The sequence below is a fragment of the Phymastichus coffea genome, unplaced genomic scaffold (assembly GCF_024137745.1).
Source record: "Phymastichus coffea isolate CEN01 unplaced genomic scaffold, Cenicafe_Pcof_1.1 PCOF00076, whole genome shotgun sequence".
Lineage (NCBI taxonomy): Eukaryota > Metazoa > Arthropoda > Insecta > Hymenoptera > Eulophidae > Phymastichus > Phymastichus coffea.
The window spans coordinates 1160313-1183832 of NW_026706887.1; the positions used below are offsets into that span (position 1 = coordinate 1160313).

The window sequence follows — 23520 nt, forward strand, 5'->3', positions numbered from 1 at the left end:
GCATTTGCATGTTTAATTTTTAATGCTATCTAAACAATTATAGAGTGTAAATTTCAATGTCTAGCTTTAATAAATTATATTACTTTTTTCAAAATGGATATATATCATTAAGTTCACCATGGAAATATGATTTTGTATATTATATCATAATTTGATGTTAGCATAAGTGAAAATTATCTGGATTGTCTGAGTTTACTGGTATACCTTATATGATATTAGTAAAATCTTATTTTGCCAAGCAAAATTATCACGATTATGAATATAATAGTACTGACTTTTTTCAATAAAAATGTTAAAATAATATTTGGACTGAAAACGAAAAGGAAGTTGATAATGAAAAAGGAAGAAAAGGCGCTATGCCTGTTTGTTGGGGGGGGGGGGGGTGTAAAAAGAAGCGTCGGTATCGTCGTCACGATCGCATTGTCGCACAGGAAATTGCCGACTCTGGATTCTGTCTGTGCTAGCTGGCACACAGAGAAAATCCATCCGACGAAAAGCCGCATCTGCGCGATGGGGGTAGGTATAAAGTAAGCAAAGGAAAAAAAGGAAAAAAAAGGAAGGAAAAGCAAAAGAGTGGCGCGAAAGCGCGTGCACGCAGCAATGGTGGAGCGGCCGAGGGTCGGGCCGGCCGTCGCTCGAGGGAGCCTTGTCCCGGCGCCGCTGAACGCAGACGCGGACGCAGACGCGGACGCAGTCGCAGAATCGCCTCGTCTCGCGTTCTCTCTCGCTCTCGCGCTCGCCGTCAGCTGGCAGAGCAGCAACGCGAGCAGCACACAGCATCCCTCGACTGGCGCGGCTGGCGAGGGATAGAGGCGTGGCGCCACCGCCACATCGGCCAGTTCGTGCGCAAGGGAAGTCGTTGTGCAGCTGCCAGCCCGTGCAGTCCACTCGTCGAGGGCTGCTGCCGCAGAGAGCCGCTGGAGCCGCGGACTTGCGGATCGAGGAGCCAGCCTGCGAGGGGCAGACTGCAGAGGAGGTGAGAGCGAGGCGAACGAGGAAGAGGAGAGCGAGGGAGCAGCCGCGCGCGCACTCGCAGCAGGGCGGCCGCAGGCTCGTCCGCTCGTTCGATTGATGCGCGTGCGGAGTCTGCCGCTGATGCCGTCAGAGTGGCGCGCGTCCTCGCGGCTCCACGAGGACCACCGGAGCCTGCCACTGCCCCGTTACGCCCCGTCGTAGATCCGACTCAGCGAGCCCGCGAGCCTCTACGGCTTATCGATTGACCGAGGCTCGATTGTTCATCACCGCGAGCGGCCCGGGAAGCTCGAGCGCCATTCATCTGGCTGTTGGTCTCTCTCGCGCATGGATGGCTTGTTCGCGCCCGACACCCCTCCATCTTCATCACGGCCTCTTATTCGCCACCGGCAGCAGACGCAACACCTCGAGTAGCCCGACGAGGATGCTCTACCGCGCTACTGCTACTGCTGATCGCCTAACCAGGCTGCACGCTCTTCGCACTATCTCCTCGACACAAGTTACCTTTGTCACGTGAATCATCGACTCACCTCGACCTCGACTCGCCCACTTCGAACGCAGTCTCTCTTCGGAATTTATACATCCATGTGACACCCTTACAACCTTGTGTGGCTGGCTGGCTCTTTTGTACATTTTTCTTGTTATCCGTTCAGATCAATTCTGAGCCGCCTAACTTTATAAAAAAGGCATATATATATATACATATTATATATATATATATATATATATAGATAGATAGACAGATAGATATATATAAACGTATTTTATAAATAGTTCGATATATCTCAACTCGAGGCTCTAATCTATCGTACAAGTGCTGGGAAGAAACATAAACGAAGAGAGAAAATTATATGTACGCATATATCTATACCTACGTACACTCGCGCGCGCGCACACGCACAAACATATATATTCGACGTTATTTCATCTGTAACTATGTCGCGTGTGAGTAGAAAGCAATTGTTCTGCGTGTGATAAGATTATCACGCTGCGAGGAGTCGTTGGAAATAATAGCGAATTGTATAATTAGAAGCTGTAAGGATTAGCATAATTGGAAAAAAAGGGACTGAAGAAAGATAGTAGAAAGAAATGTTCAAGTGCTGCGTGTGCCACGGTAAGACATCGAGGCGTACGAGTCAAGAAGAGGACGACGATGATTCGTCAAGAGAATCATCTTCCTCCTCCACCTCCTCCTCCTCCTCGCCATCGAGCTCCGGAGAGGAGGACGAGGACGAGGAAGAGAGGCAAATCGAGGAGGAGCTCGCCAAGAAATTCAAGTGCCAAAATCCAAACACTCGAGAGCCCCTTGTCGCGGGGGGAATAGACACCGTTAAGGAGGAAGACGAGGAAGACGAGGAGGAAGAGGAGAAGCAGGAGGAGAACGAGCGTTCCAGTGCTACTGGGAAAGTGGTGGTCGAGGTGAACGGCGACGTGAGGGGCTTACGGGAAGACGCGATGCGGAAGAGCGTCGACCGGGAGGCCATACGGGAAGACGTGGTGGAGATTCTGAATAGCGCGGTTAAAATCGTGCGCGAGAGACTGGAGAAGATCAAGGAGGAGACACCGGAGGATAATTCTGTGGAAGAAAGTCTGCCAGCGACAGCAGTAACAGCGGCCGGCATCGTCGAATCAGCCAGCGGCGAGGAAATTGATAGGGGGGCAAGCAGCGCAACAGTGGAATCGGAAAAATCGAAGAGCGACGAGAGCGAGGAAGAGGTCGTCACGGTTGTCGAAGAGGACGGAGTGTCAGCGGAGGTTCCAGGCGAGCAGGGCCAGCTACCGGCCGAGCACGAAATCACAGAGGAAATCAAGAAAGAAGGCCTGGGTCTCGATCTTGAGAAGACCCATCAGATCGAGGAAATGATAATCGAGGAGCTGATCGACGCTCTTAACGAGGAAGCCGACAACGACCAGGAGCTCAAGGAAATTATGGAGAGCGCGACGACGAATGAGCAACCCATCCAACCGAGCAACGAAGAAGCTGCAATTGCAGACCATCCAGTCACTGAAAGTAGGTCCGATCCAGCGAAGCCTGTCCAAGAAGAGGCGCAACACCAGGTGGAAGACGAGCTCCTCCCGCCGCCACCATATCCCGAACTCGAGATCGTCGAGCAGACAAAAAAGAGCGACGCGAGCGTTAGTCCGGTCGAATGCGACGCGGCCCAGGCGGAGGTGCAGCAGACCGTCTGTCCGAGCGAGGAGACGCCGTGCGAGCTGACGAACGGCGACCTACTGAATATCCCGCCGCCGATCAGTCCGCCACCCGAGGACAAGGACCGCAGCAGCTCCGAGATGAGCTTCCCCACGCCACCGCCCATCGACTTCGACATCGCCGAGACCGACCAGGAGGACAGCGAGCCCGAGTCCGAGCTTACCAAGAAGAGGACGCCGTCGCCGTGCAAGGCTCCGCCGCCCGCCCCGCCGTCCTGGGACGAGGAGGTTACACCGCCCAACGAGACGGCTCAGCAGACGAGACGCCTTTCCAAGACTTCCTCGCCGGGTAGCAAGAGTCTGCCGAGTCCGCCGTCGCCCGGTAGCGACGCCGGCAACGAGACCGAGGCCTGTAGCTCGTCCAAGAGCAGCAGCGACGAGCAGACCACCACCAAGCTCGTCCCGAGCCTCTCCAAGGCGACCTACGCACAGCGCACCATCGACGACGACGACGGCGACGACTCGGTCTTCGAGACTGTCTCCCTCGCCAAGGATCCCGAAGTCGTCCCCGAGGACATTCCACCGCGTCCAGGTATCCCCAATCCCTCTATTCTCTTATTCGCAACGAACAAGCTCACTGCGTCCATGTTCTTTTTTCTCTCGTAGAAGCCAACTTTGGCTTGCTAAACAAAAAGTCCTTAATGCGGTCGCTGTGTAAGCCCCGTATAAAACTTGCTAGGCCGAATGAACGTCAATATTTGATTAGCCGGATGGGTGCGTTCGCGGTCGGCAGCTAATGAAGCAAATGCATCTTCCAGTCAGCAAATGTTTGTGCTCTGCATTCAAAATTCATTGGTTGAGCAGCGCGATGCGCTTTTTCAACGTGCTCGCACTCCAAGCTGCAGTATCAAAATCAAATAAGTAAATTTTCACGCGGCGATAATTAAATGCTCTTGTAATTATAAAGGTCTCGATGCGGCGTTGCTTGCTACTTGAAACAAATACGTAACTGTGTACCCAGATGAAACTTTGACATAAATTCGATTTAGTTGACAATGAGTTTGTCAATAAAGCAAGCGCGCTAAATACACCGGCAAACATGAACTTTAATTACCCTAGTGACTCATGACCGTAACTAAAACTTATCGAACTTCCGCTCTAGTCAAATAAGTTGAACGAAACGTTGGCAGCTTAAAGCGATACTTCGAAATAAAGGACTTTCTTCGCAACAATTCACTTGGTCCAAGAAACATTTATTGATCCATTTGACTTGATACATTCGAAAGCTGTCTGTTTCGTGCATTATGAATTTCTGAGCCAATTTCACGATTGCACTTGAATAAATTATACGCTCCAGTTTTTTCGTGTCATTCTTCAACAAAATTTATCGACTTATAAAATATCTTAAGATGAACAACTTGTCTTTTGAATAGCAAACACACCTTAATTAGTCATCCGTCACTCAACATTCTTATTGATACCAATGCGCATTTAGAGCTGCAGAAAAGTCCATCTTAACTTGCTCTCGAAAAGTTGTTGAAAAATAAAAATTTACTTGCAAGAACTGTGTGTGTTAAGCTAAAATGTTAGACTCTTCAACAGACTTTTAACTAAACTCAAGCAGACTGTACAAAGGAAAATTTTTTAAAAAAGATTCAATTCATCTTTACTAGAGCGTAAAAGATTTCTCTTTTAAAGTTGTTTCGTGCAGAGCATATTTAAAAATTTGCGTAGCTTTACTTTGCTTTAAACGGAAAGATCTAAGCACTCTTTACTCGAAAAGATAATTGACATCTGAATTACGGTTGCTTATTTCACGGAAAAATGGGATGATTGTTTCTAGATAATGCCATGGAATTGACTCGCAGATTTGGTCTTGAATAAGAATCAAATTTATGCTATCTAACAAGAAGTCATTTGTTAACGTTATTTTATCGAGGCACTAGCCATTCCGAATAATTGGCAATATATAAGTTATTGATATGAGTTCCGACATGTGTGTAAATAGATATATTTGCTTAGCACTCACCACACATAAATATATGTGTGTATGCGCGCGCGCGTGTGTGTGTGTGTGTGTGTGTGTGTGAGTACACGTAAATGCGTATGCGCGTGACATCAAATGCAAACGGATAGAGATAAAGCCGTCGGAAAAGAATGCAAGAGAGAGAAAGATGAAGAGATGAAAAGTAGCGTGTGTGTGCTTGTGTCCCTCACAGTACCGCCGGTGCCCCGATGGCTGTCCCAAGAAGAAGAGGATCCAGAGAGCCACGGCTCGGAGGTGTTAGGTGGGATGCAGGAGCCACCGGCAACTCCGGTCGCCCGGGACGAGCTCGCGCTGCGTCGACACCGCTTCTTCTCGGACCTGCTGCAAGCGGCGCGTAGCACAGCCGAGCATCGAGTCAGCTTCGACCCCCTGGGACCCATGGTGCATCCCGGTCAGCTACAATCCCTCCCCAGCTTTTTTTTCCTTTTTAATGTCGTGTGCCATTTGTCGCTCAGTGTGTAATGCTCTTTCCCAGCGCGCGCACATATCTCCAGGGACGAGGAGCTAGTTGACCCGTGTAATCGGACCAAATTCACCGGTAATAAACCACTTAGACGATCTATCGTCCTCACCAAGTGGTAAAACTTTTCGTCAAAGGAAGAAGGGCTCTTTGATTTAATTTGCATGTTGACACGTCGAAAATCTGTCTTTACTGGCAGCACAATATGATTCTGATCGGATGTCGTCTCTATCTCATTCGCAGGAAGTGCATTTTACAAACGGCAAATGTTTCTGTAAATAGCTTAACGCCTTAAACGCTCGTTTGCTCTACTGAAAAAACTCTGTAATACAAATATTCGCGACGATTGTCCGAGCTAGAAGTCATTCTAATTATCGATTATTTTATTTCGGTGCTTATGCAATCACATTAACCTACTGACAGGAAATATCGATTGGCTTTTGTCAGCGTCATTTCTAAATTGTTCATCGCGAGCTCTTTCTCTCTGGACACTGAAAACCTTCTACTGCATAAGTTGCGGCAAGCAGTGTCATTACTGACAATGCTGATTAGCTTGATTGCCGAGAGCTTACGATACTCGCTATCCCGGCTCATTAGCACAGACAGAGAAAATATTCACTAGCGAATCTTTCATTCCGCGCGCGCGGCAAAGAAACACCATCCAAGCGCGCTCTCTCCCTCTAATAATAGAACGCTACTCTCTTTCCACTTTTCCGAGAGCTCGTGTCGCTCGAACTACCTGCTTTTGTCTGCCGCTGCGCACCGGCTGCTTCAACTTACTTGGAGTGTCTCAAGTCAAGTCGCGTATTTGCGCGACAACCATGAAGCAATACCGGACGAACGAAGACAACTATTTGCCGACGCGTGTTGACTCGGTTGTTGATAACGCGTCGTATTATTCATTATTTTCGTAAAAAGATCCAGGCTTGTACAGAAAATTGATCAATGCTTCATTTCAAGTAAAGTAGCGCTTACGTGAGGAACTCAATTGTAATTAACGGGTACATATCTTATCGATAAACGGATATGAACGATGACCTCCTCCCACCATATACTTACTCAAAGTTAAACTCTCGAAAATATCATTGTTTACGAAAATCATATTTTTAACGCAACGCGGATGTAACAATTATTTTCGATTCATGCTTACGGTTATTGTTTGCGAGACTAAAATATACAAAATAAAGAAACAAATACGATCTTTCGAAAAGAAAACCTCGATGATAATTTAGCAGCTGACTATTGGCTTCTCCAATGCGCGAGAAGGGATAAAGCCGCGCTGCTAATTTTTCGCATGACGTGAACTCTTCTCACGCAGTGGTTTCTATATGTCAATGTTACACCGTAGCATATATATATATATATATATATATATATATATATATATATATATATATATTGTGCTATATTTATATTGGCCTGGCTTTGATTCGAAAATTTCGTCATTCTTAACCCCACCACTTGTGTGTAGAAGTTGGTTTCTCGTTTATTCTTTTTACACAATTTTCGTAGCTTCTCGTCATAATATTATACCTGGACAGTTCAAGATATATACAGTGCGGTAGGATTCTCCGGTGCTCAAGATTACATTTGTTTTCGATCTATATCCGTAGGTAAACCAATATCTAATTGACTGTTATCTCGTTGCCGTCACGATTGTCTGTAGATCTGTAATTACAGTATCACGATTGAATTGCGCCCCTCGATGTGCGACTCTATCTGTTTATTGTTGCGCAACGAAAGCAATTTCGCGTGACCGTTACTTTAATTCAATTTTTATTTTTCGAAAAGGCGATGTACAACAAGTTCCGTTCTCGTGCACGTTACATTTAATCAAATTATACTGATTGTCGCGAATATGTGTTGAATATTTCTTCGGATGTAGAAAATCTCTAACGACTAGTATTGTTTGTTGGTCGGCAGGCTGCGAACACGACGACCGCGAGGAGCACTTGGAGGAGCTTGTGAACCGGCTAGAAAACGTGACGAAACGTCTAGAACAAGTGTCGGTGCCGCAGATTGCAGCTGTGCAGACTCAAGAGATCGCCGTTCAGACAAAGTCACCGTCTCCCGAGCGTTCACTATCCATTACCGAGGAGATCTCGCAGTCTTCGTCGTCGAGCTCGCGATCCACCGTATCGGGTGCTTCCGTTGTCGAAGTCGTTAAAAGCATGTCTGTTGCGAGTTACGAGAATCTCCTAGCCGGTCCGGTCCAGGAATACATTCAGCTTAGCCAGCAGATTGGCGGCGATGTCGCTGCCCACGCCAAAATCGTCGACAAGGCCTTCCAGTAAGTAATACTTTCTTTTGCAAGCATCGCAATCGTACGCACTGCACTTTGTGCATAATATATATACTTTCACGGGAGAAAGGAAAGCTTGATGGCTATGAAAGTTTGTATAATTGAAACTTTCTCAGCAGTTGCATTTACATCGTATAGAAAACTCAATTGGACGCTTTAATTGCAAAGACGCACGCAAACTATTTTCAAGCTAAATAAGTTACACGTAGAAAAGTGGCTCGTTAATGTATTCGTATATTATGTAGTTGTAAAAGCACTTATTTGTCAATAATTACTGAGATTATTTTTCAACTTCAACAGGATTCAACTGGAATTTTTAAGAACCGCGGCGTCACGACCAGCCCCAGCGAATCAATCAGAGCAGATGTCTCTGCTTATCCCGACTTCAAGGCAAATTCAAGAAATCCAAGAATTTCGCGAGAAACATAGAGGCTCGCCATTCTTCAACCATTTGTCGGCCATAAGTGAAAGTATACCCGCCCTTGGCTGGGTAGCAGTAACTCCAACTCCCGCGCCCTACGTCAAGGAAATGAACGATGCTGGCCAGTTTTACACCAATCGCGTGCTCAAAGATTGGAAAGAAAAGTTAGTTGTTTTCCAGCAATAGGCTCTCTATAATTGAAAAATTAGATAACAATCCGCGTCGCTGTTTCGTCAACATTTCCATAATAAGTGCTCTTGACTATGACGTAATTTCGAAATATTGACATCCCTTACCCATGTCAAAGCTAATATATTGTTTTCAAGCTGACATGTCGAGTGACAAATAGACTTTGTACTAAAATCGATGAACGCTCGGGGCAGTGATGTAATAACAAGATTTTCACAATTGAATTAATCATTTTTAGAGACAAGACACACGTAGAGTGGTGCAAGACTTGGGTGAAAACGCTCACGGATCTCCAGCAGTTTGTCCGACAGCATCATACAACGGGATTGGTCTGGGCAAAAACTGGATCAGTACCAGCTGGAGGTGTGCCACCTCCACCTCCACCATGCATGATGCCTATGGCTGACCCGGCTCCAGCCGTCGGCGACGATAGAAGCGCGCTCTTCGCCGAAATTAATCAGGGCGAGAATATTACCAAACGTGAGTATTTCCACCCCGCTCCCTCGTACACATCAATGACACATTGCTAGTTGATGAGCAATCCTTTTAAATCGGACTTTCCTATTATGTTACAAGCAGCCGTGGAATCATAGAAAATCAGCTTTATCACATAAAAATAAGTACTACATGTTATCAACTCTGCTGGAAACATTATTATTATACTTAATACGTAAATTTTATCAATATATATTTCATCACCCTCATTTCAATTGGTTTGCATCGCTTCTCAATTTTCCAAATATGCAAACGACCATCAACTTGTTCAGCATGTTCAATGTTGTTATTAATTCTCATTTCAACACTTTGTTGGCTAATCTTAACGCACTATATATCCTATAATATATGTTGTTCGATATTAGTTGATTGGTTATTATTGAGTTTTCACTAGAAAAAATATATATGTGACAATTATTAATTGAAGAAAGACTATATAAATAATTCGGATTATATGCTCAAATTGAGTAATATTTCAAAATATGAAAATTAAAGGATGTAGAATTATATTTATGAAACACACATTTTATAGATACTGGTAAATAAGTTGTTGAATTTTATATATATATATATATATATACATATAATATATGTATACATGTGTGTGTGTATACAAATTATAATCTGTAGATTATTTATGAAATGATAATCAGATTGAATAAATGCATAGAGAATATTATTCGCATCATTATCCTATATTCATTGATCGCAAAAACGAATGCTGTTTCATATTAGGTATTGTTTCATAACATATTATCACTAGAAATCATTTTCATCATCATCGCATGTATAGAATTACTAATTCCTAATTATTGATTACAGATTTAAAAAAAGTAACTTCAGATATGCAAACGCATAAGAATGCTAGTTTAAGGACGGGACCAGCCCCATTTAAAGCTCCGGTAGTCAGTAATTCAGGTACCCCCGGCAAAACCACACTTCCGGCTAATGCACCTATTGATAAGCCACCGGTTTTCACTCGTGACGGCAAAAAATGGCTAGTGGTATGTTTATGAATTCAACTGCCATTCTCTTTTTAATAATAATTATGATTATGTTAATTATTAATATACGTCTCGTAGGAATATCAAAAGGGAAATAAAAATCTTCTGGTTGAAAATGCTGAAATGAATAATGTTGTCTACATGTTCCGTTGCCAGGACAGTAATTTAGTAGTTAAAGGAAAAATTAATTCTGTTGTAATTGACTCTTGCCGTAAGTGTGCGGTCGTCTTTGACTCAGTTGTGGCGAGTGTGGAATTCGTCAATTGTCAAAGTGTTCAGATGCAAGTAAGTGTGCAAAATACAAATTTATTCAATTTCTTGTACAAATGTACAAACTGTAAATAATTGTATATCAAATAATGATCGTAAAACCAATTTAAGAGGACATTGTAAATTATATAATTGAAATCTCAGTTACAATTTCTATCCACTGTCGAGTAATTTATTGCACAAATCATGAGTATTTGTTGATTGATCGCAATTTGAATCTTCATCAAACATTTGCAAATACCTTATGCATTCTTCTTTAGTTAATTCATCCGATATTTCAAAAATTTTCAAATCGTTCATCTTATTAACTTCGTCAAAATGATATACGCATGGAAAGTTTGTCATTGATGTACTTATATCCAATGTAGAAGGCTTTACCAACACTTCAGTTTCTTTTCTTTCAATTTGGTAAGGTGAAATGGGAGGAATAAAATTTTGAAATATAATAGAATTTAGAGGATTAAGTTCTGATAATTTCTCAGGTAATTTACAAGTCATAGTTTCATTTATAGTGTTTGGTGTAGCCAATGCCGTATCAATCGCTCTACTACTCACAACATTCTCTGCGATGATTAGTTCTTGAATTGGCATGTTCGACGAATCGTTTTGATTCATATTATTTGAAACGTGTTGATCCTCAGATACTAAATTGTAGTATATTATTGCATTTTGCTCAATATTTTTTAAAGTATCTAATTTGGAAAATTTTGTAAATTGTTCTGAAAGTGGTTTTTCTTCGCTAATTAGCAGACTATCAATTTTGTCTATATCAGTTTCCACTTGATTAATCAAATCTTGAGCTTTATTTTGCGATGAATTTATAGTTGATATTTTAGTTGGTTTTGGGCTGTACAAGAGAATTTTCCCGAGATTCTTTTGATGAGCTACACTATTGTTGATTATAGAAATACAAGATTTCGATGATGGATACCTACGTGGTATTAACGAAAGAGAGGTTGCCTTTTTGATACAATTCTTCATTGTTATATCCGTCACTTCTGGACTAGAGTAGTCTGTTTTTAACTTCATTTGGCCACCTTTCAATGAAATTGACTTTGAGATGGGGATCAACGATGATATACTGAAAAATGATTCAGATGATTTAGTTTTTTTAATATCTACGTCATTGTTAAAATTACTCTTTGTGCTAAACACTTTTATAGATGTTAATTGACTCGAGAATGATGTTTCTAAGAAATCTTTCTTTTCAACTTTAGATATATCTGTGAGTCCTCGAGGATCGGTATAAGATTTTGATCTTCTGTGAGTTAACTTCAAATGACATTTGTCGACTGCAGTTACACTTAAATTACTTTTCGCTCTAGATGGTTTCCAAATATTACAGCCAAGCTTTTCAGCATTGCTAAAACTAATTGAATCAAAAGTTTTATCTGCTTCTTTGGACGTTTGCAATGTGTTATTTTGTCTCGTGCTACTTAATTGATTTTTGATTAATTTTTCATTTACAGAACTGTCAGAGTAGATGCAATGTTTATTGATAGATGAATTGGCATTATTTTTCAATAACGGCTCATCTATCTCGTTTATTTCAGAATTTTGAAATTTTATTTTTGGAATTGAAACATACTTTAAAAAATTATCAACATTCGTATTAATTTCTGAAGAATGGTAATTTTCGTTATCATTAAAGTCATGTATCGAATCATTAAATTTCTTTGGAACAACCGCAATTTCTTTTAAACATTCCATTCGAGAAGCATCATCGTTGAGTATGTCATTATACTTTGTGTCTTTTATAGGGTCGTTATAATTAACCGTTGGGTGAGTTGATTTAATTAGAGGATTTGTCAATTTAACATCATTAGAGTTTTTAGAATCATACAGCGAACCATTCGTCGTTGTTTTTTCAAATTTTGATAATTTGTTAATCTTCAATTTTCTTTCATTTTCAATCAATTTATTAATTAACTTGTTAACACTAACGTCACTTGAGGATCTTGTTAGGCTAATTAAATCTTCACTCGACTTCGCTTCGACGGTTGTATCATTATTTGTTTGTTTACAAATATTTGAGCTGTCTTGATCATTGCATAAAAAAGCCGTGGAAAAACTTGAAGAAAATATTCTGTTACTAGATGATTCACCGTTAAAGGATTTATTATTGATTTTAGACGGAGAATTCAAGTCTCTTAGACATCTGTTTCTTTCATCCATGATTATTTCAACACTAGATGAAGTAGTTTTTATATGTGATCGTTTATTCTTTTCATTAAGAGGTATTATTTTATCTTGTGAAATGTTGTTATCTTCTAAAATGTTGTAATCATTAGTAAAACCTTTTCTCCCTATACGACTACTTGTACTCGACTCTTCTGTAATCATATCGAGAAATTTAGATTCAAACATCGCATTATCTTGTTTTAAGCTCGTATCACTACTTGTTTCAGTGCAGTTTGAATCATAATCTTTTTTCACGTTAATGCTATCATCTTGCAATTCAACTTTTGATAAAATCTGTGTTTTTAATTTCGAAGTTTCTCGAAGTAATGCAGACGTTAAATTGTCTAATGGCTCTACTATTTGTAAATCTTCAATTTTGTCTTTGAAAGTATTTATAGAGTTACTCGACTTGATCGAATGTAACTCCAATATTTGACGATGCGTATCCATTTTATCCCTTTGGTTGTCGAAATTTCCAAAATTTTCATTATTTTTTGAGCTGAATTGCAAAGATCGATCACATGTTTTTTCTGAGCTATAATAGTTTGTATGATTACCGTTAATTTTAGATTCAATCGTAAATGAAGGGCTTTCGTAAGCAACTGCTTTTGTACTATTTGAATTTTCAAAAATATTCTGTATAATATTTTTCGAGGATTCATTCGAATCATCTAATGCCCACATTTTCTCATTACTTTTATCTTGTGCGCACAATATTGCTTGTGATGGATCAACAGGATTTGCATGCGAATTGAGCTTGAATATGGGTAGCTCAGAATTCTGTGTATTGTAATTATGTATAGTCTTATAAAGAGTTTCCAATTTTTCCTGTACGCCTAATAACGTATCATGCGATTTACTGAAAAATTGATTATTTTTACTTGAAATTTTGAAAGTGTCGCCTTGAAACTTGGTAAAAGTTTTTGAATTAACTGTCATATTGGTTGTCGATACAACAGTTTTAATTTTTTTGTTGCTGGTAGTTCTTTTTGGTCCTAATGTGGCGTTACTTAAAGCCATTGATTGCCGACGCGATGAATTATTATTACAGCCAGCATGTTTCTAAAGAGATAGACTCTAATATGTATGGAATTGAAGTACATTATGAAAATAATTGTTATAATTTATCGGTACCTTCGTATATGAACGATAGTTCATCGAACAATCACTGAAATTACTTTCTGGAGGCACAATAAGCCAATTGATTCGGCTTGCATCTAAACATTGCAATGGCTCGTCTAAATTACTGTCAACATTGTTTTGATACTCTGAATTATAATTGAATGTAGCATCATTTTGCGCATCACTAAAATATAACAATAAATATTATTGTTTCTAAAAGCAATGAACGTAATAAACAATGAATCTACTGTAAATAACTTACATAGTTGGACAATACTGTTCTTGGCTAAGTAATTTATTGTCATTGTCGAGTGGCAGAAAATTAGTTTTATCAATGTCGGAACATTTTCGCATATTTTTTTGCATAACAGAATACTTTTCCAAAAAACATTTGTTCTCATTAGCCCTAAAAGACAAAAAAATCCAATAAATGGTAATTTCAATTAGACTTAATGGAAATTATATTGACCCCGACAATATATTTTTGATCCATGAGTTTTCTAACGTGAATTTTGAGAGTCCAAATTGGAAATGTTTAAGATTTGCTAAAGTATTTTTCTCTTGAAGATATTGCAACGGCCAAATACCGTATTGCGTTTTGTACGTTACAATATCAACTTTTAGTTCAAGATCTTGTATCTTGTGATTTACTGTCGTGAATCTTTCTTGATTTCTGTTCACTTCTCCTTTCCATTGCGATTTCCAATAGACGAAATACGCAATCGTTGTAAGAGTCAACAATAATGTTAAAGCCTTCAATTCAAAGAAATTATTAAGTTCATGTTTGAATATTTAATGTACAATTATTGTTTTCCTAACCCTCCAAATTACTTCTTCATTGGCTAAACAATCTACAACGTCTGTTACTACTTCGAACCAAATATATCTGATAAAAGACATAACACAATTTGTCCATTCGCTGTTTTGACAAGTGGTCGCTACTGGTTTAAAATTTCCACCTGAATGAGTTGTTGGTTTATTTATACAATTAGTTTACAGCTATTTTTTGATGGTTAAGTGTATTGGTAGGTGTTTCTTACCAAATTTCCAATACATTATTTGATAATCCACTATCGCGCAACATAAATTTATAAACGTTTATCAACACGTGATCTTCGTATCAACAATAAAAATCTAACTTTTTATTCAATGGTGCATTTTTGCAGTGCCCTCAAGTCGGCAAATAAATATTTACCATACTAGTTTTCACGGTTTTCGAAAAATCTCGCTGAAGTTAACAACGCAATAAATATCATAAAAGAACATTCTACTATTGAGTAGCGAATTCGATCTTACCAACCTTTGCATATTGAAATTTATAAACTGAATTGTTAATTTATATCTTTGTTTACAGGTGCTTGGAAAAGTTCCGACAATTTCTGTTGACAAGACTGATGGATGTCAAATGTATCTGAACAAAGATACTTTAGATGTTGAACTGATTACTAGCAAATCCAGCGAGATGAATGTCATGGTGCCCGTAGGAAACGGAGATTACGTAAGTTATCATAAATATTTTACAATTGATTTATTTAAAAAATCAATAATAGATCAAGATATACAAATTTCTACTCACATGCGGTAGTGAATAATTTATTTCTTGAAAATTAAAAAGCATTTTCTATCAACTAATCGTGTTCAACTTTGACAATCATACTCATCAATTTTTTCTTTTTATTTCAGACTGAATATCCAGTACCCGAACAATTCAAAACCGTCATAACTCCAAAAGGGCTTAATACAGTTGCTGTTGATTCACTGGGATAAATACAGTCATTCTATTAATTAGAGTATCTCAGCTTTCGAACTATTTTATCGTGTACTAAAAACAATTATTTTTCATTGTTTATTTATTTTTAATCACAGAAAAATATAAATGCATGATTTTTAATAATTTTTTTAATAATTTTAATATAACTAACTTTTATTGAAATCTGAGAAATTCATTTTATTCGTATTAAAAAATATTTGTTTTTGTGAAATTTAATATCGTTTGCTGAGCTCACGTAAGATAAAAATTCTAAAAATCTTAAAATATTCAAAAATACTCGTATCAAAAATGTGAGACTATGAATGTAGAATCATGTGGTTAAAAATATAGCAATTTCTAAATACCATTGATAGCCGTTTGAATAAAAAAGTTCCGAGTCTGTTTATCTGCACTTTTATACAGTATACATTTACAGTTTTGTAAAATGACTTTGAACATTTTGTCGGGGAATTGAAAGTTTATATGCCTAGGAATATGAATTGTAAGGTAAAATGAGGTAATTATAAAAAGTATCTGAAGAGCTACCTAAACGTTTGAATTTCGAAGGTGCAGTGAATAATATGACTTCTTAACACACGCTATTCCTAAATATCTATAATTTAGCGTTGCTATAAAAAGTTGCCTAAGACTATATAAAAGACTAATTAGAAAAGTACATAAAAATGTACTATGATCAGTAGCAATATTGGTTCAAAATGAAAAGTCTGTACAAAACATTAGAATCAGTTTGTGCTCTGAAATTTATAAAATAAATTATTGAACTAATTAGTATCTTTCTGTTGATTATTGTTTCAAAGACTAACTCTTCACTGACATAAAAGAAAAATAACTAAAATTCAAAAATATTAATTCCTTCCCAACAAGAAAAACAATGTTCTCTTTTGATCTCTTAATAAAAACGATGAAATCAAAAATATCAAAATAGTTTGATACTTATTTCTGTAATTCCTTTTTTATATCATAAAATAGTGCTTCATATACATTGCACCCTCCTTCTACTATATGTTAAATTTAAAGACACAGAAAAACAAAGAATTATAATTTAAAGATTTTATTCTATAATGGTATAAATTGTGACGCAATCATAAGCGCAGCCTGCTGTAATCTTTATCTCTCTTTTTCACTCTGTTTCAAAATTTTTTTATCGAGCCGATGATTTTACAGTTTATCAAACGACAAATTTTAATTAAAGTCGTACATTTTACTTTTTGATGATGCCCACAATTTTTAGCTGCTGATCATTGATGACATGATTTTCTGACAATGATTACAGTAATACTTACATTTTATGATATTCAATTCAGTAATTTATAATTTGAAAGATCAATAATAAGTATGAATGAGTAAATAAATCAACGCGAATTTTATAACTTTATAAACGCATTCTTATGATCTACTATATATAAAGCTATCTTAAACACTTTCTTTCATGATTTACATTTTGAACGGTTGCGTCAAGGATCCCAGAAATACCGCTTAATTGTACAACTTACGGGATTAATTTTTCTTTGAATATATAACAATTTTTTTTATTATTTTGTTTCTTTTTAATGTAACTATTTGTTCAATTATATTATTTAATGTCCAGAATCCTCATATCCTCAAAACAGAACGATCATTTGTAAGGAAAGTGAAATAAGCATGTCGCGCAGTGTTTGATTTTACAAAAAGATTCTAACAAAAAATATCAAGTAAAACATAACAATTAATGTAGCGTAGCTCTTCGATAAAAAATATTATTTGAATAAATATTGAATAATAATAAAAAATTAAAACCAGGAAATTCAACGTATTTGTGAATTTTTCAAAAATTATGTAATCAGTTCAACTAATAATTAATGCGGAATGTAAGAATATTATGAATCCGAAAGATAATTTTAGAAAATGTAGCATTAGCTTATAGTATATTGCAATTCTATTTAACGAGAGCAACATTGAGAAAATATATAAATTATTTGCGATCCCGAGCACGATGGAAGTCAAGCGATATTAAAAATTTATTGATGTTCGGTGCCACTAAAATAGTTGGTCGACATTCTAAACAGGTTGTCAATAGGGTTGTGTATGGCCGAGTGAAGACTTTGAGATAGAGATGACATTTCAGGACCGGGCCCACCAGGTCCGCCGCTCGAATGATGAGAGTGCGAACCACCTTGGTGACTTCCATCTGGACCACCATTATTTTCGCTTTCACCCAACTCGAAACCCGCTTCTGTACCGTCGATTGATATGTCGCTACTGCAATAGCTATCACCGGAATGACCCGGATATGCGTCTGAAAATAAAATAGGTCATGAACTTAAAATTATTTATATCGAATCTCAGAGACATGTTACATTTTTTAAATTATCTCAAGAAACATTGGGAAAAAAAGAAAAGAAAGAATGCCGATATTGTAGGTATTTTCAGCCCCTATTTGTCAACCCCCTCTAGAGTTTAGATACCAAAGCATCTTTCCGTGGGGCTACTCCAGCGGTTAGTCTATAGTCAAAAGAGCGCATCTTTGTGTAAACATTATCTTAGCATTCCTTTTGATTATATTTCGATCGTCGTAGGTCTAACAATTATTTCATATTATGAAAATTTAGTTTTGGAGCATTTAAACAAAATTATAGTTCATGCAAAAATCATATTTCCCTTATGTTCTTGTTAATATTAACATATAGTGATCGAAAAGACGATTTGTTAATTGTGACACGCAGTAAGAGCTTACTTTCATTACTATTCATCAATAAGAAAGATCATAAAATGCTTGAAAAGGTAAAAAACTTTAAACAATGACATAATAATAAATAAATTACATTCTATTTGCGATGAAAAAAATGCAAGTTATCAAGAATTTAGTTGTTCAATGTTATATTAAATAATTTTATTTGCGGGCTTGAAATATTTTGTATATGAAAAGTAAAATTTATTTACCACGACTGGAGTATACTTGAAAATACAGAATAAGGAAATATCGAAAGGAAATCATACCGAAACAGAAACCCAAAATAAAGAATACCCAATATGATAAATCTGAATAACATTTTACTAATAGTATTTAGCTAAAATATAAGGTTTTCGCATCTGAAATACTTTTTCATTAAATATTTTTAGTGTCAAAAAAGTTTCTGGAATTTTGAATATCCAACATGTCACCTTGTGCTCGTTCGAAATACAAATTTATCAAAGGTATTCGCTATTTTCCTTTTGGATGTTTTTTCGTTTGGATATTTATTGACTTCTGTCATTTTTTCGAGAAATCTCCGCTTTCATACGACAATTGTAATTACGCACCATGACTGAGTAAGTACTTTGAATAACTTAAAATTACCGTCTGGCGAGTACGGGTTATTCGGATTGAGTGGCTGTGTGGCTGAGGTGAAATTAGAAGACTCTCCATCACGCATTGACAAGGCATTCATGTAATGACCTTGAAAGAAATATTTAGAAGAACGTTCATCTAGAAAATGACAGTAGAAGATAGATAAATGAAAAGTCTCACTGTGATCGCTGTGCGGGCTTTCTGGTTTCCTTTCCTCTTTGGGTTCCTTATCCGAGCCCGACTCTGTTTTGGCTTTGCGTTGAAGCTTTTTCATTTTTGCCCTCTGATTTTGGAACCAAACTTGTACAACTCTGACGCTAAGCCCAGTGTCTTTGGCCAGAGCTTCCCGTACTTTACGGCATGGCTTTGGCGACACTTCGAACGATGCTTTGAACTGACGCCTCTGGACCGACGTGAGAATAGTCCTTGGTCGTTTCGGACCTCGCCTGCCGTCGCGTGGTCTGCTGTCGTCCAACAAGTCGTCATCTGTGAACAATGAAAAGGTCTTCTGTTTAGCCCTTGCTAGAATTTTCAAAGAGCTTAGGTTTTTCCATTTGCACGGGCCAGTAAATGCATTCGACCGATCATTTGGTAAAGAAGCGAGAGAAATGACTTTGCCTGATGATTGATCAATGAAATTCACGAACAAAAAAGGTCGAAATATACCCGTGGGAAATGCACAAATGAAAAGTGGACTCTAATTGAAAGCGGCACTTAACCGATTTTTACAAAGAGCGTACCTGATTGCAATCGCGCTTAGTCTGCAACGCTCTTGTGTCAAGAGAAGTCATCGGCATAGAGAAGTTTTGACCTAATCCATCGGATTTGATAGCAGCTACTGTGAACATTGTTTAAATTATTTTACTAAAAAGAATACTCGAGTGAACTAAGCTTGTTACTGTGATGACTGACTCAAAAAATCCACTTGATTATTACCTTGACTAACAAATTGACACTAACTGCGTTGCAGACTATACAGTCAATGTAATAGCTGCTTTAATGTTTAGCTTGATGCGCCTCGTGAGAAGGCACTAAGCAAGACTTATCATTATTATCGGTAGGTCGCAACGAAGGATGCTGAGGAAAGAGATGAGTCGCCAAGAAATACGCAAGGGGCTCCCGGAAGTAGGGAAGCGCGCAGAGTGAGCGTCGACAAACCTTGAGGACTGTTCATGTTGAAGATGTCGTTGTGGAACTCGCGCTTGCAGAGCGGCAGCCCCTGCCTGAGAATGAAGTGGGCGCCCCTGACCAGGGGATCGCCGCAGATGCAGCAGACGAAGCACTCCACGTGGAAGATGGACAGGTCGGCGCGGCTGCTGATGGACTGCATGTTGACCTTCATCACCAGGTCGCTCGACTCGATCTTCTGCTGGCAGCGCGCGCACTTGGTGGCGTAGATGCGCTGGTAGTCCTGCTTGCAGTAGAACTTGCAGTCGCGCGCGTAGCACGAGTGCGACAGCGGCGTCGCGCACTCGGCGCACGACAGGCAGCTCTCGTGGTAGTTGCGCTCGTTCACCCTCATGACGTAGCGGTCGGTTATCACTCGGCCGCAACTCGCGCACACGCCCTCCAGCAGGTTCGACTCTTGCTTCACCGAGATCGTTCCCTCTGCACAACCAACATCTCATTTCTCCATTTATTTCGATACTCCCCGCGGCCAGCTCCATCCTCTTGGCTATTGGCGTGCACTCGTAGCCCGTGCCAACGTTCACCCGACGAACGGCATGCCAAAGCAACTGCGAGTCACCGCGCGCGCGCGCCTATTGTTTCATTCCGTTAAAAGGCTGTCCGCGCAGGCAGAGCCACAATATTGTTCGATCTGAAGCAGCTATCATGTCTGCGAGGAGAAACAAACGCCAAGTGGAAAGCAGAAAAGCGCCGCGAGAGTTTCGAGTGCTGCGGCGCGGCGGCGGCGGCCATCTGCCTGCCCCGAACACCCGCGCATTACACACGCAAGCGCGCAAGATGCACCGGCGGGTGGTACCGACTCGAGTATTTGACAAGTCGTTCTACACGCGGACAGTCGAGTTGCAAACAAATCCAGCTAATATCGCCGGCTAAAGGGCTACTTTCGTTCGCAGCAGCTGGCTTTGCAAATAGAACGGGCATGAGCTCTTTTTGCCGCTGTTCGCATTGTTTGACTCATCGTTTGGTTCATTTGAGCTTTCATTATGTATAAAAAAAATAGCCACATCCCAATATTCTAATGTAACTATGCCTCGGATAAACAAATTCAGACTTATGGAATTTCGCTGAATAGCGTCAAATTATCTACTTCAAGATACTCGTTTGCGATGACAAGTGAAGTTGCTTTATAAGTGACATCGGTACAGTTTAGTCTGATTCAGTTAGGCTTACTTGGCATTGAACAATTACAACGCGTCCACTTACCTCCAATGTTATTGTTAGCCGCTTGCCTGAAGGTGATCGGAGGGCCTGCTGACATCGCTGTGCCCATGGCCACTTCGCTGACATTGTTCAGTGGTGCTTGCACCAAGGGATTGTAATGTTCCAACATGTTCAGGTATGAATGTTTGTGAAGCACGTAGGACTGACGGGAAATTTACAAAAATGCGATCTCGCGCTTGCGTCACGACCCTTTACATTGACTGGCCCCACCGTCGGTCATTATCAAGGAGTCATGTGAAGAGCGATCGGAGAAGAATACGTCGCTCGTTGACGTTTGATTGGCCAATCTTGATGTGACGCAGATGAATAAACCTGGCACTACTAGGACGTAAAAAAAGGTCGAAACAAAAAATACGTTTGTTCCGAAAGTTAGTTAACGCAGGCGGACAGCACTTGTGCGGCCGAGAACAAGTTGAAGTTGAGGAAAGAAACGAGCGACGAGCGACGAGCGCACGAGAGCGCATCCGACTTGGCAGTGCGACTACTGGACTTGGACTAGTCAGCCCTCCTCGACTAGCGCTTGGAAGAGCAAGCGCTATGATAAAGCCGCGGGGGTTGAGGGTGGGAGGCGAGGGGCGGCGCCCCGACCGAAAACCCTAACCTTGCAGCGGTTCAAGGGGTCAGAGCTGATTGGTCGAGCGGGGTGACGCCCCGTCGCCAGGCTGCGATGGCGGGGGTCGCGATATGCGCGCACGGATCTGCTTCTGTCTTTCTCTCGCTGCCGACTGATGCCCGACCTCAGCGGTACTCAACTGCGATCCCTCCCGCCGCGAATCAATACTTGCCGACGACGACGACGACGACGGCGACGACGACGACGACGGCGACTTCGTCGCTGAGGGACATGCCCGTGCGCTTTTTCATGTGCATATCGCATATTTTTCATGCACAATCAAAAGCCCACTCCGCGTTGCTCTCTCGGCTGTGAGATTGCTTTGCATTTTGTCGCTCCACTCGGCGCGCTCCGTTCAATTATTCGCTCTCGCATCCGCCGATCCTATTTTTCATTTGCTCGCCCACCCAATATATCGATTTACATAACCTTACGGATTTTCTGCCCAAAACTTTCAGCTGCCATTACGATTCAATCCGCGCTTGTCCACTCATCAGATGTCAAACTTCGAGAAGCAACTCTTGCAGCGATATTGAATCGTTCCGTAGTGCCCTTATCAAATTTCAAACTTTCTCTACAAACTTCACAGCTCAAAATCGCCGTGATAACTTCACTCCGATATCAATTATCGAGACAGCGGTGACTGGTAAGCCTTTAGTTTGCAGATGAAACTTGCGATCGATATAGATGCTTTGCTCGACAAAAATCTGAGATTCAGTTAGAACGTCAATAACGCACCGAAATCAGTCTCTTATTACAAATAGATCTTTTATTTTTGGTCAATCCCCTGTTTCATACAAATACAAAGTTTCTTTCGACAAGAATTTTTACGAGTGAATTACAATTCAGCTTCCTTACAAAATAAACTTTGTATTGAAAAAGCGATTGTTTCATATAGAATGATTTTCACCGGCGAATGCTGTGTTCAAATTTACAAAGTCAGCAGCGAAGCATTTACGTGTTTTCCTACCAGTTGAATTCAAATTAAAATTGGATCTTGCCATCTGTTTCCCTTAGTACAATTTTCAACGCAGAGCTGTTTGATTTCAATACATTAACGTTCACATGATTATGATGCATGATATAATAACAATTTTTATTTTGACTATATAATTTTTGAGTTGACAAATAGCGATTCATCATGTTATGTTAAAAAAGTCATGTAGTTTGATTCATTGACCTCTGGAAGCTGAAAATCGTACCAGAGAATCGTTGTTACAATATGTGAAGCTTTTTTATTTTCATTATTTTTTTTATTACTTTCAAAGATCTTTGCCTTTTATTTATCACGCAATCTTGAAAGTATATGCATGAAATAAATACCAAGTTTATAATGAAAATAATAAAATACATAAATTACAAAGAAATAATCTGAAAGTTACTTAGAAACGCTGTCTATTTAATTAAAATTATTAATACCATTTTTCAAGTTGATATAAGTTTTAACGCAATCAATTACATGTACACAGATATAACGGCTTCATAAATAACATTAGTGAGTATTCATTTAGTAACTCTTTGTAACAAAAGCCTTAGGAAATCCAAATCGACTCACTATGCAAATACCGATGCCCTCATAGAATATGTCATTTTCTTTTCTTTATTCATATATATTATATACACATACAATTATTCGAGTATGTTAAGTAATATTGAATACAAAATTCATTTCGTAATAACTTTCTTGAGACTCAAAAATTGAAAATTTATGTTAAAATAGAATTGTTAGTTCTTTCAAAATATTAAAAAATATTCATATTAATTAGTTATTGGATTAATTGCGATAAATTTCTTTGTGATGGAGTA

General features: G+C 39.4%; 2 protein-coding genes across 6 annotated transcripts; one reads left to right on the top strand and one right to left on the bottom strand.

The window, feature by feature from the left end:
• The first annotated feature begins 982 nt into the window (after positions 1-982).
• Positions 983-16280, top strand: LOC131668252 (uncharacterized abhydrolase domain-containing protein DDB_G0269086). 3 transcript variants are annotated; one of them, XM_058942276.1, is made up of 9 exons: positions 983-3715; positions 5343-5561; positions 7554-7920; positions 8233-8517; positions 8781-9022; positions 9860-10041; positions 10120-10326; positions 14969-15112; positions 15298-16280. In XM_058942276.1, exons 1-9 carry the CDS (start codon positions 2062-2064, stop codon positions 15379-15381), a joined length of 3384 nt encoding a protein of 1127 aa, XP_058798259.1. In that variant the 5' UTR covers positions 983-2061; the 3' UTR covers positions 15382-16280. The 3 variants fall into 3 exon arrangements, 2 of the variants coding, with proteins under 2 accessions (XP_058798259.1, XP_058798260.1); XM_058942277.1 differs by lacking the exon at positions 5343-5561 and having other exon boundaries at positions 15298-16278; XR_009302254.1 differs by lacking the exons at positions 10120-10326; positions 14969-15112; positions 15298-16280 and adding an exon at positions 9122-9212 and having other exon boundaries at positions 9860-10000.
• A 114-nt stretch (positions 16281-16394) lies between these two features.
• On the bottom strand, positions 16395-21578 carry LOC131668253 (LIM homeobox transcription factor 1-beta-like). Of its 3 annotated transcripts, XM_058942280.1 has the most exons (5): positions 21084-21578; positions 19851-20315; positions 18873-19178; positions 18702-18800; positions 16395-17660 (listed from the first exon to the last, which is right to left on the bottom strand). In XM_058942280.1, exons 1-5 carry the CDS (start codon positions 21208-21210, stop codon positions 17383-17385), a joined length of 1275 nt encoding a protein of 424 aa, XP_058798263.1. In that variant the 5' UTR covers positions 21211-21578; the 3' UTR covers positions 16395-17382. The 3 variants fall into 3 exon arrangements, with proteins under 3 accessions (XP_058798263.1, XP_058798262.1, XP_058798261.1); XM_058942279.1 differs by having other exon boundaries at positions 18702-19178; positions 19851-20300; XM_058942278.1 differs by having other exon boundaries at positions 18702-19178.
• Positions 21579-23520: the final 1942 nt, after the last annotated feature.